This window comes from Vipera ursinii (assembly GCF_947247035.1).
Source record: "Vipera ursinii genome assembly, chromosome: 1".
NCBI classification, from domain to species: Eukaryota; Metazoa; Chordata; class Lepidosauria; order Squamata; family Viperidae; genus Vipera; species Vipera ursinii.
In genome coordinates, this window is record NC_139512.1 from 335,762,420 (window position 1) to 335,774,858 (window position 12,439).

At 40.4% G+C, this 12,439-nt stretch overlaps 1 protein-coding gene across 3 annotated transcripts; it reads right to left on the reverse strand.

Annotated features, from left to right (window-relative positions):
• Window positions 1-119: 119 nt before the first annotated feature.
• On the reverse strand, window positions 120-12,247 carry ZNF512 (zinc finger protein 512). 3 transcript variants are annotated; one of them, XM_083376147.1, is made up of 14 exons: window positions 12,094-12,247; window positions 9,802-9,920; window positions 8,717-8,809; window positions 8,412-8,495; window positions 6,420-6,544; window positions 5,533-5,619; window positions 5,025-5,123; window positions 4,628-4,795; window positions 4,116-4,310; window positions 2,874-2,975; window positions 2,434-2,496; window positions 1,538-1,636; window positions 1,032-1,351; window positions 120-392 (listed from the first exon to the last, which is right to left on the reverse strand). In XM_083376147.1, the coding sequence occupies exons 2-13, from the start codon at window positions 9,851-9,853 to the stop codon at window positions 1,064-1,066; spliced, it is 1,455 nt and encodes a 484-aa protein (XP_083232273.1). In that variant the 5' UTR covers window positions 9,854-9,920; window positions 12,094-12,247; the 3' UTR covers window positions 120-392; window positions 1,032-1,063. The 3 variants fall into 3 exon arrangements, with proteins under 3 accessions (XP_083232273.1, XP_083232274.1, XP_083232275.1); XM_083376148.1 differs by lacking the exon at window positions 120-392 and adding an exon at window positions 399-591; XM_083376149.1 differs by lacking the exon at window positions 120-392 and having other exon boundaries at window positions 1,114-1,351; window positions 2,854-2,975.
• Between the last annotated feature and the right edge of the window lie 192 nt (window positions 12,248-12,439).

The following is a 12,439-nucleotide window of genomic DNA, read 5'->3' on the forward strand; positions in this document are numbered from 1 at the left end:
AGCTCATTTATGTAGATTCTCTACTCCTGTATTAAATTCATTGGAAGGAATTCTTGTTTGCTTTTTATTATATAGTAACAATAAATTATAATTTTGACACTAAAAAAACAACACACAACTAGAGTGATTAGTAACTTTATTTTCTATGTGATATAATATTTCATAAGCTTATGTTGCAAGTTAATCCTGTGCAAGCACCTGGCTCAATATATAACAATATGTAAAAGATCTTGTTTTACTGCAACTAGACTGGAACAGTGGAATTTCAGGAAAGTCTTCTTACTCATGCTGTTGACCAGTTCTTCTCCCAGATACTCTGCTCTCTACCTTCACTGAACTTGAAAGAGGTGAATTCAAGTCAAGAATCTCTTCTCTTTCCTATTTCCAGGTGCCTGTGATTGAGAAACATGTCTTTAGTATTTCCAAGTGTCAAAACTGCAACTGCAATCACTTTTAACGGTCCCTTAAAAAGAAAATGTGGACTGTTGACCATGGAAAAATCTTACATCTATTCCAATTTACTTATATCTGTCTCTTAGGGTAGATGGAACATTCCCCCTTCTCCTTCCCAAGCGTTAGGAACTGCAGATGCTGAAACATTTCAAAGGAAAAAAGCCTTAAGTAGTTGAAGTCAGGATTTGGGAAGCAGGGTAAACGATTGAGATCTATTGATTCCCAAGTCCTATCCCTGCTAAATTCTTATATATTATATTTGAGAACTTAATACATTTTCTCCTGTAGTGTGCAACGGAATGTCTCTGAAAAACGTGGGAAAATTTACTATTTCCAAATGGCCAGATTTCATCTGTTACAGCATTTCTCAATCATGGCAATTTTAAGAGGTATGGACTTCCAATTCCCAAAATTCCTCAGCCAGCAAGCCCATACCTCTTAAAGTTGCCAAGTAGTAACTAGCAGGACTGTTAGTAGTTTGATTTCACTCCTCAAACCAATCCCCTCTCTCCTCTCTCCTCCTTCTCCCAGGTTTTGCTAAGTACATGCTCCCTAAGTATAAGATGCTCCTGCTGTACCTGTCCTGCAAAGCAGAAATTCCTGCAGGAGGCTATTTCTTCGCCCTTCGGTGACTGAACTTCAAAGGGACAGAATCCTCTTCTTCCAGGCTCCTACTTTCACAGTCTGCCATCTTAGAATGGCTGACTTTGACCTCCTGCCGTTGGTTCTGATCTGGTGCTAGCCTGGGTGATTTCTTTGGAGTGGCGTTCCGCAGCTTCTTCTTACGGCTCCGACTGGACACGTGCTTCTTGCGTTGCCTTTTTTGTTCAACTTCCTTTTGCTGCAGCTTTACCAGTTTTTCAAAGCTCTTAGTGCTGTTTGTGTTATCAAACCAGTCCTGAGGGGAAGAGGCGCAATACAAACACTGGGCGCACACTGATGACCTCGACTCATACCACAGGAAAAGGGAAGTTTGAACCCTTTCCCTCTCCCACCCATGGAAAAAAAGGCAGAAAAAAAGGCTTAAAGCCATGGAGTGTGTGCAAACACAAACAGGTCCATGCTTTTGAGACCAGCTCCTCACCTCAGAGTGCACAGTGTTTATATGGTACTTGACCCCACTCTCGGACACAAACTCCTTCTCACAAAGCAAGCACTTGTACTTCCCAGCCACGAACTCACCCTGTAATTGAGGAAAGACAAAAATCATTAGCATTCCTAGCAGTGACAGTGAACAATAAGGAAAAGAAGTGAGACTGGGCAAGAGGTTTTATTCTGGTGAATTCTGTAATATTGTGGCTTTCCTCTGGATCATGTTGATCATATTTAAAACATGATAAACCTTTCCCTATTCATGAAAAAAGGGACGCGGTGGCTCAGTGGGTTAGGACGCTGAGCTTGTCGATCAGATGGTCGGCAGTTTGGCGGGTTGAATCCCGAGTGCCGCGTAAAAAGAGTGAGCGCCTGTTACTCGTCCCAGCTTCTGCCAACCTAGCAGTTCGAAAGCATGTAAAAATGCAAGTAGAAAAATAGGGACCACTACAGTGGGAAGGTAACAGTGTTCCGTGCGCCTTTGGCGTCTAGTGACCACGGAGACGTCCTCGGACAAGCGCTGGCTCTTCGGCTTTGAAACGGAGATGAGCACTGGCCCCTACAGTTGGAAACGACTAGCATGCGTGTGCGAGGGAACCTTTACCTTTTTATTCATGAAAAGGCCAGAGTGAAATGGCCTGGAGGAAAAATAAAATGATCTTTCTGTCCTCAAAGGTAATATTTCCCACAAACTAAGTGAGGGAGCTATACTGATATCACTTAAGCGGGCAAAGTCTCACATACAAAATATGAATCTTTTGGAGAGGACAGATCTGGCAGAAAAGACATTGGAACTGACTGTATGCCTGGTTTTCCCCTGGTTCTGCCTAGGACTTTTCTTGGCAACAGTGGAGAAGGCCTCCATACAGCTTGTCTACTGATACATACCAGGGTGCAATTGCCCAGATGGGCCTTAAGACCAGAGATGCTGCTGTAGACACACTCACAACCCTTGAGAGAAACAAAACAGAAATAAGGTCACTATGTAAAGACTGAGCGACCTAGGCTGATAACTATGAAGAAAAAGGATTTCACACAAGCTATAACGATCATTAATTAGTTGGTGTGCTTATGGAGAGAGGCTTTCCTTTGTGCCTGTAGAGGATACATGACAGAAAGTAATAAAAGGTTCACAGATCTGCAGGTTTTCCACAGATGTTTTTTACGTATTGGGCCAGTTTGGAAATAGAATAAAACTGTTCCATCGGATCAATTAATCACGACTACATTTCTAATGACATTGCCATGAGAAAAAATAATAGTTTCAACTGCAAACCATACTTTCCTGCTCACCAAATTCAATCTTACCTGGCAGGGGCTATGGTTACCTGGTTGGGGCAATGGACCCGTCTGTATGTCTTTATTTCTGACCTCCACTTGCACAGAACCTCCTGGCTCACAGCAGGCATCCCCGGCCGAGTATATTTCAGCTGAGACAGGAGAACAGAACAAAAGCAAAAACTAGAGTTCAGGAGCTGATGCTGTCATCTCTATACAGTCTTTGTACATGAAGCTGCCCTTTCAACCTACTGTGTTCAAGTCAATCATCCCCTCTTAAAGAGCTTTGATGTCAGGCAAGATCAGTGCCTAATCGAGCTCACAGCATACATTCAGGCAGATGAATTTCAATTTGCCATACCATATCCCAGCAACTATGCATATTGGGGTTAGGAGTTAGGACTTAGGGTTTTAAAAATCTAACATAAAAGATAGAAACTGTTAGCAAGGCTATAGCCAACCGGAATGGGTTATTTATTACATTTCAAGATGCCTAATTTCTAAAAAGACTCTGGGTAGTTTACAATTCTAAAAAAACACTACATTTCAAAAAAAAAAATCATGAGTACCAAGACAAAACCACACTAAGAACTAACAACTTCCTCGAGAAAAGGGACAGACAAATGCTAGTCACCAAAGTCTTGGGAACGATGCACAAAATCCTTCCAGTGATAAATTCTAACCATAAACATCACCCCAAATAGTCTTGCATACCCCATAGAAAGAATGGAAAATGTTACTTCGAGTCATAGAAGAGCTGCTTTTGTACATATAATTTAAACAAAGCCTGACTTGCACTAACTCTGTGTGATTTAATAGTTTAACAATCTTCTATTTAGTTCAGGTCTAATTCCCGAGGATTTGATAGCAAATCTATAGTGTCTCTTTGCTTCTCTCCATGTGTGCAACATTCCAAGAAAGATGCAAATAAATCAGCTTGGATACTCAGTTATGAACAAAGATTTAGGATTATTTCATAAGGTAATCTCAAAAACAGGGCAAATTATATTTCAAGAACTGCAAATGTCCCTCTCATCCTGGAATGGCCCAATCACTGTCTGAAGGAATAAGGAAAAGCAGCTCTTCCCAGAACTTTGTACGGTCATAGCCTGCAATAGAACTGTTGCCATGGATGCTCCACTGACCTGAAGTTACAAAACTGCAATAAAACGATGTGCCCCAAGCACCGGTTTGCTCCTCTCAAGCAGTTAAGAATTTTTACTTGTGGTCTTTCATTTCTTAGCTACAGACCTTGGACGTATTCCTCTTTATAGAACATGCAAATCTTGTACCTTCCGATCATCAGGAACAAGATCCTGCAAGACTTTCCTCTTTGGCCACTCCTTTACAAGTTCTTCATTGGCCAATTCATGCAGGTAGTAGGCAGCCACCTTAGCAGACTTCCTCTGGATTCTACCTATGCTGTTTGATTCCATGCTTGAGTCCTTCATATGGGTTGGCCTGCTGTCTTCGTGGAGAAATGACACCTGACAAGAAAAGCCAATCGTTTACACTATTCAAAGACCTGGGAAGAGAGTTGAATGATAAGAACTGAATCTTATTATTGAGTCAGAAATACTATGACACAACAGCATTTCTGAATACTATTGTGGTCCTCGGCTTTTTCCTCCCCACTCCACAATTATCTTGTGCCCTAATAAGTGCTTTTTCTGGGGTGGGGGAAGACTTGAAATCCTTGTGATGACTTGTGAAGGTGAAGCAATCCAGAGACAGATTAAAAGGCGCTCAGAAGCTTATCAGTTCCCCAGCCATTCTCCCCAGTTTCACTACCCAAAGAACTCACAGGTCCATGCTCAGACTTCAAGTGATAAACAAGGCCTGCCTTGGACCGATATGCTTTATTGCAGTGATGGCATTTTAAAGCCATCTTCTCCAGTTCGGCAGCTGCTTTTCCACATTTCTGTGTGTGGTAGAGATACCCCATTATGCTGGTGAAGCTGCCTGTACATCCCTGTAGAAGAAGGCAGAGAAAAACAGTGGTCAGTTCCTGAGTCAAGAGAGAGAGGAAAAAAAACAGGTGCATAAATTTTCCCCCACCTATGGTCAGAAATCTGGAAGACGAGTCTAATCCACTGGTCCACCACTCCCCTCAAGAACAGGCAAAAGATAATCTTCTTAGGACTTGGGAAAGTCCATTTGAGCTGTAAAGATGTCCCTCAGCCTTAGTAGCCAAAGCTCACCTCTCTTGTGCACTTGAGTTTGCCCATGCGCTTCAGGACTCTCCGCAAACATTCACGCTCACTCTGCTTATCTAACTGGCCGGCTTCCTTCCTAATTGGCTGCATAAAAGCAGAGAAGGGAAAAATTACGGTAATCTAAGGCTATCATTTACAGCAAACCAAAGGAAGTTTACTTACAAAGAAAAAACAAGGTAGGCAATGAAAGATGAAAATCTTGCAAGTCAGTCAGGAGGACCTTGGATCTTAGTCCATTCTCCCAACTGGGCTACATGAGAAATTTCTTGGTTTTCAGAACTGCTGAGGCATGTGACCTGACAGGGGTTTCTGAACAAAGTACTGAGCTATTATTTTAGCAATGCAACAAACTGTTGTTGGGGGGTTGGGGGTGGGTGGGTGTCACACCCATTTTCCAAGTGCTGGGTAGCATAAATGTTCAAGTTGACTATCTTAGTAGCCCAAAGGTCCTTCCTAGAAAAGACTTTTTATACATATATTCTTTGCACCATACCAGGCTGTTGTGATCTGCCATGATGTGATACTTCATTCCTGCAAGAGACCGCAATTGTTTCCCACAGTGCTGACATGTGAACATCTCCTAGGAATAGAAAGTGTTAAGACAGCTGAGAGTTTAAGCTGCAATAATTATGTGCTCTCCTACCTCTCCCTCCATTCAATGGTACTGAACGATGTCCAATCTTAGCATTATAGAATATCTTCATTCTATATAATTTAGAGGAGCTTCACCTAAAACACCTTTCTTGCACACATGTATACATGTCAGAATATGGATTTTGAACTTAAAGGCAAATGCAATTCAATAAAGAAACAATACATAAAGGGGAAAAGTCCCAGTATTACAATTGCATTGTTGAATCTGAACTAATAATGACTTACCAGGGAATATTCATTCAACATACATTAACAATAAAATGTAATTTCACTTTGGAGAACCAAATTTTAAAATAAAGCTGAAAACTAATATCTTTAGACATGTTTATCATGCTATTGCACTTTTTTACATTGTGCAGTTATGGTAAAAAGAAGGTAAAAACTGGAAATAAGCAATCGAAATGATAAACTTTTGGATCTCTTCTGCATGAAGAAATACATATTTGGTATTTTTTAGTTCAAAAAAAAATCAATAAAGAGGGAGGAGCCCACCCGAAAAACATAGAAAGCTAGAATTCTAATGTATTATCTCATCCTGACCATTTTCATTATACGTAAGCCATTGTACACTAACCAGAACTTCAAAAGACAAAGGAAACATGGTTTGGGATGTGTTAGGGAAATAACCGTCTGATCACCCAGACTAAAGATGAAATGTTGGAACAGCTGGACCTTTTTTTGATGGCATAACAGAATTCCTAAGGATTGTATTTCCCATCTCCTCACCTGGTGGCAATTTGCCATATGCTTTTTCAATCCTTCCACTGTCTTCCTCACTACAGATCGGCAGATTGGGCAAGATACACGGCCCTTGTCCAGAATCTCCAAGTACCACTGCTCTTCTAAGCTTCCTGCCAGAGCACAGGATGGTGATGATTCAACATTTTAATCTTCTCTGTAGGTAACCCAACTGGGCTTTCCTTTTAAAGAGCAACAAGGTCAGAACAGAACCACCAAAATGGCAGGGTTAAAGCACCTCCATCACAATAAAAATGGTCAGGGGCAGTTTAGTTTAGAGAAGTGGCAAGTAAAGAGGGGGATATGAATACAAAATCAGGCATGGTGCAGTAGGCTGGGAGATCTAGGACAAGCAAAGGAAGCATGTGTTCATTATGCTTGAATGGGCTACTTCCTGGTTTAGAAGCAGAGTACTTCTACATTCCAGCCACTGCAAAGGAACAAAGTTCATGTCCTGCTTATGGAAGCAGAGCCAATGAATTTCAAATGATCTTGGCAGTGATTCTAGATCAAACCTTGATGAATTCAGGATCCAACTTACAGCATTAATAGAGAGCCAGTTGTGTCAAATAATTTCCAGCAAAAGACAACCCAGTATCTCCCAATGTGTTCCTCTATCAAACAAGAATTTGGTAAAGAATTTGATTGAGAATTACCATAGACAAATTTGGTAAAGCATTACTGGACTTGATATGTCTTTTGTCAGCTACAAGATGATTAGGCTATTGTCTCGGAAAGATTTAGGCTGCAATTTGACATGCATAGGAATGAGTTCTAATGAACATTAGAGAAAATTTGTATTGGTTCCATATGTGTCTAGAACACCTTGCTTTCCAAAATAAAATTGTTTTGCAATTTTCTGCAAAAATAGCTTTGCCTGAAAATGTCCCAAAGGTGTTTTTTTTCTTCAAATGACTTTCTTGCTTTTTCTTGAAGATGTTTTGCTTCTCCGAGAAGCTTCTTCAGTTCTAACTGGGAAAGGAAGGTTTTATACTCTTTTCAGTCAGCCAGTTGTTAACATTATGAGAGTCATTAAAATCACCTGGGGGTTAATCTATGTTTTCAGAGTACCTGATTCAGAGTGCAAATGAGTATGGAACCATCTTGGGACTGCTGAAAGGACTGCATTGTAAACAGGAGATTTTGTTTCCCCAATGTACAAGTCTGCACATGCCTCACTGCATTACACTGCACATACAGCAGCACTGCACTATTTGTGCCTGGGTGTTTTGTCTTTGGAGTGGGCAAGCTCTTTTCTTGTAGCAGAAGGAAAAAAGAGAAAGAACAAAAAACACATCAATGAAGCACTCAAAACTTGCGGATATCCCAACTGGGCCTTTGTCAAATCCACAAAAAGATCCAGTAGGAGCACTTTCACCACAGACAGAGAAGAGAAGCAACTTTGTCATTCTACTCCATTGAAGCAGCATCATAAATCCTTCCCCACAGCTTGGAGGAGAAATGAAATGAAATGTCTTCAAGGAAAATCAAAGAAGTCCAGCTGCTGTTTGAAAAAAGCACCTTTGGTATAACCATTTTTTTATTTATTTATTAAATTTTTATACCGCCCTTCTCCCGAAGGACTCGGGGTGGCGTACAGGGCAATAAATATCAAAATATAATACAAATATAATACAAATACAATAATACAAATAACCATGACCTGGATGACTGAGAATCTCCACAGACCTTTGCCTGGAAAGAACTAGGTAGGATTCTCTTCTTATATCTTTATGTAGGTATCTCTAGTACTGCATTTATATAGACAGTATTACTAAGCCTTTGGTAGTATAGTTATCCTTTTTTGGCTGCATATATAAGTGCCAAGTCTCCTTTTCCAATTCTACTGGGAAGTGGAAAGGTGTATGACCCCCTTTCCAATAATATTAAGTCCTAAACTGTGATAGTTCTTAATTGTTATTCCTACAATACTCATATATTCTTCCTTACAAGGACTTTATATGGGATTCTGCATCTTACCTGCTACATATGCTGATGGTTCTGGCTTTCTAGAGCACTTTGGGGACTTCAAATTAGGTTGTTTTCCCACTGACTGTCTTTTTCCTGGGAGAAAGGCAAGCAAATGTGAGATTTTTCTTTTATATCTGGGGAAAAAAACTCACTTAAATACTGAAAATCCTCAAACTGGCATTAGGGAAAGATAGAAGAAAAAGCAAGAATATCAGTCCACTGATTGGATCAGCTGGAAGCCATCAAAGGAAACAAATATATAGGGGTCACCTAATCTATGCCAAGCAGAGAATTGGGAATACTATTCTACTCACCAGAAACTTTCTGCTTCTTTTTGGGAAGTTGCCTGTAGTCTTCTTCATCATCTTGTTCCATCCTATGCTTTGACTTGGAGTGGGAATCTCCAGCTTGGGAGAGATACCAAGATACCTTTTTTATATTTACAGATTTAAAAAAGCCAATATAGGCTCAAGACATATGCAACTATAGCCTGAATGATTTTGTGCATCTGTGCACCTTCAGGCCAATGTTGACTTTTGGTGACTTCTTGGATCTAATCCCTACAACTTTTTAGAAATGTCCGCTTCCTTCTTTGCCATAGCTAAGAGAAAATAACTAGCCCAAAATCACCTACGTGACATCATGCCCAAGATGGGCATACAATTTACAGAATTAATCTTAACCTTAACCATTATATCAAACCAACTCTCCTAATAAAAACATTAATCAAATAATATTTACATTTTGTAGTTGTTTACCTAGTCTCTCTTAAGATTAAATTTAACACAAAATAAGACTAATAACAAAGTGGCTATGCAAAATGTCAAAAAGAAGCAATCTTATTATTTGAACCCATGACTTCAAGTATGGGTCAATTAGTTAGCCAGCTAAAGCATCCATCACTGCAGTTACATTGTAAATAAAACTAGACTATTTTCTTTTGCTTCCTTTTCTTTTCCCTTTTATAATCAAACTCTGACACATTCTTAGATTTAAATATAATTTAAGTTTAAAATTACTAAATTAAAAAGAAGCAAAGTGACAGAATCGGTAATTTACACTCACAGAGAAAGTACAGTATCTATTTCTACCTGGAACTGCTATAGATGAACATGATTTTAACAAATCATTACAAACTCACAACTCTCTAATCAACAGAGAGCAAGAAAATATGATATATTCCAAATTCTTTCTAAGGAGAGAGACACTGAATATGTTTGTCACATGATTATTATTCATTCACTTATGGTTCTAATTTACCACCAGATTTCCCCAAACATTCCCAATTGTTTACAATATATCCAATAAAAACATAAAAATAGTACACGTTATACATAAATAAAATCGATAAGTTCCATTATGCTCACACTATTAAGTTTTTTCCAAAACTCATCTATACCTTTCTTCTCCTCTTCCATAACAGCCTTGGCAGAAGGCTTCATCCCTTTCATCTCAAATCAGTACCTGGCCCATGAATGGCTCCATGATGTCCAAGGACTGTCCTTCTACTTGTTAGCTCTGAGAAGAGGAGAAAGCATCACTATTCATGGAGTACTTCATGAACCCCCTTATAAATCTGGCAAATGCGTTTGCACATACTAAGCTTCATTACTTTTAATATTGGTCTGCTTTTTCTGTGTTCTACTGAGTAAGCGAACTAAGTCCATGTGGTCAACATGTGGTTCAATATATCATCAAAGATCAGAAAATGGTTTAGTTCAATGACCTGCAAAGCACTGCAGCAAAAGTGTCAAAACAACTTCAGGTGATAATCAGTATGTTTATTATTGGAAACGGCATATAAGCAGAAATTATAAGTAGAGAAGTTCAGTTCTTCAGTCCTTTATTGAGTTCCTTGGTGACTTCAAAAAACCTTTCCAGAGCGCCCCCCCCAACAATGAAACAATTCAATTCTAACTAAGTAGAACCTTGAATTGGAGTTGAAGTAAAATAAATGCACTTTCTTCAGAACTGATACCTATTGTAATCCTTGAACTGAAGAGAGGCCTTCTAACCTCTATTCAATCCCCCTATTCAATATACATAAATCATCTAGTTACATGTAGATTTTAAATATTACTCTTTTACAGATTTTAACAATGTATTTTACTGGCAATTTTGGAAGGGCATGGAACTTGAGTTTTGTAGCCATAAACTCATTGATTTCATTAACTATGCTTTTTCTAAATTTTTACTATACAAAGGCATGTAACTATTGGTTATCTTAAGTTTTAATTATTTTTCAACTGGCTACATGTTGTGCACCTTGCTGAAAGGCAAGCTATGAAAATTATGAATGGAGGAAGGTTGACTCAGCCTTCCATCCTTCCAAGGTAGGTAAAATGAAGATTCAGATTGTTGGGGGGCAATATGCTGACTCTGTAAACCGCTTAGAGAGGACTGTAAAGCACTATGAAGCAATATATAAGTCTAAGTGCTATTGCTAATCTAAAATGAAAGCATTCCAAACAAGATAGCTATCTAGTCTCCACCTGAACACATCAGATGATTACTCCATTTATTCTATGGCAATGTTTCTCAACCTTGGCAGCTTGAAAATGGTTGGCGGGGGAATTCTGGGAATTGAAGTCCACCCATCTTCAAACTGCCGAGGTTGAGAAACACTGCTCTATGCATATTACCTAAAATTTTAAGAGCTATATGCCATAGAAGAACCACTTTAATGCACTGGTTAATGCATCAGGATGGAAATGGGAAGATCATGAATTTTAATTCCACTTCAGATACAAAGCCATCCGAGAAACCTTGGGTCAGTCACAGGTAGTCCTTGACTTACAAACACAATGGAGGCCAAAAATTATGTTGTTAAGTGAGACATTTGTTAAGGGATTTTTGCCCCATTTTATCACCTTTCTTGCCACAGTTGTTTCGTGAATCATCGCAGTTCATAAGTTAGTAACCTGGTTGTTAAGTGAACTTGGCTTCCCACTGACTTTGCTTGTCAGAAGGTCACAAAAGGCGATCACATGACCTTGGCGCACAGCAACGGCCATAAATACGAGCCCGTTGCCAAGCATCTGAATGTTGATCACTTGACCGTGGGGATGCTACAAAAGTCGCAACTGTGAAAAAACGGCCATAAGTCACATTTTTTTCAGTGCCGTTGTAACTTTGAATGGTCACTAAGTGAACTGTCGTAAGTCGAGGACTACCTGTAATCGCAAACCACTTCCGAAAAACCTTGCCAAAAAAACCCTGCAGTTCAGGAAGACCCCAGGAATCAAAAACCGACCCGAAGGCACAAAATAATGCAGTAAATAATAATGCGTTATAATAGACCGGGGTCGGCAACCTTGGCTCTTTTATGACTCGCGGACTTCAACTCCCAGAATTCCTGAGCCAGCATAGCTGGCTCAGGAATTCTGGGAGTTGAAGTCCGCGAGTCATAAAAGAGCCAAGGTTGCCGACCCCTGCTGCCGAAATTCCACAGTAACAATTTAACAATCAGGTTAAATTAGGGGAAACGTACAAATGTGAGTCGGTCCTAACAAAAGAGGGGAAACAGGCGAGAGCCGACGGTTCCCAGGGCAGAACGAGTGGGCGGCCGGCTAAACTACGCAATCTTCGCTCCTCTCTGGCCAACGGCCACGAGCCTGGCTTCCTAACGGACCCTCGGGAGGGAACGGCAGAGCTCCGACCTCCTTCCCGGCAGACGGCCGTAATGACTCACCTTTGCGACAGGTTATTTTCCTGCGCAGCGGTCCGGCGCGGTGTCCCGAGATCAAGGAAACGTAAAGGAGGAAGTCCCGTAAACAGCACCCAGCCGAGCAGCTCTCGCCTTCGAGCCTCAGAGGAAGCGGAAAGAGGAGCGGCGATTGTTTCCCCTTCCTGGTTGCCTAGGTGACGCAAAGTGTGTCACAACGCCGACGCCCAGTTGGGGCCTCCCCTTCCCCATTCTCGCTACCCGCTGAGAACATAATTTCCTGCCGCCGCGGCCTTTCCTTAGAATTGGAAATCTTAGAATTAGAACACACACACACCCCCGGCCACCCGTGACGATAGTACATTATAATGGC

Excerpts from the sequence above, each read along its gene's own strand:
- ZNF512 (XM_083376147.1), bottom strand. The coding sequence starts at position 9,853 with ATGAAAGGGATGAAGCCTTCTGCCAAGGCTGTTATGGAAGAGGAGAAG. Across the intron at positions 8,810-9,801 it reads TATGGAAGAGGAGAAGAAAG|CTGGAGATTCCCACTCCAAG; the intron begins GTATAGATGAGT and ends ATCTCTCCCAAG. Across the intron at positions 1,637-2,433 it reads ATCTGGGCAATTGCACCCTG|GGTGAGTTCGTGGCTGGGAA; the intron begins GTATGTATCAGT and ends CCTCAATTACAG.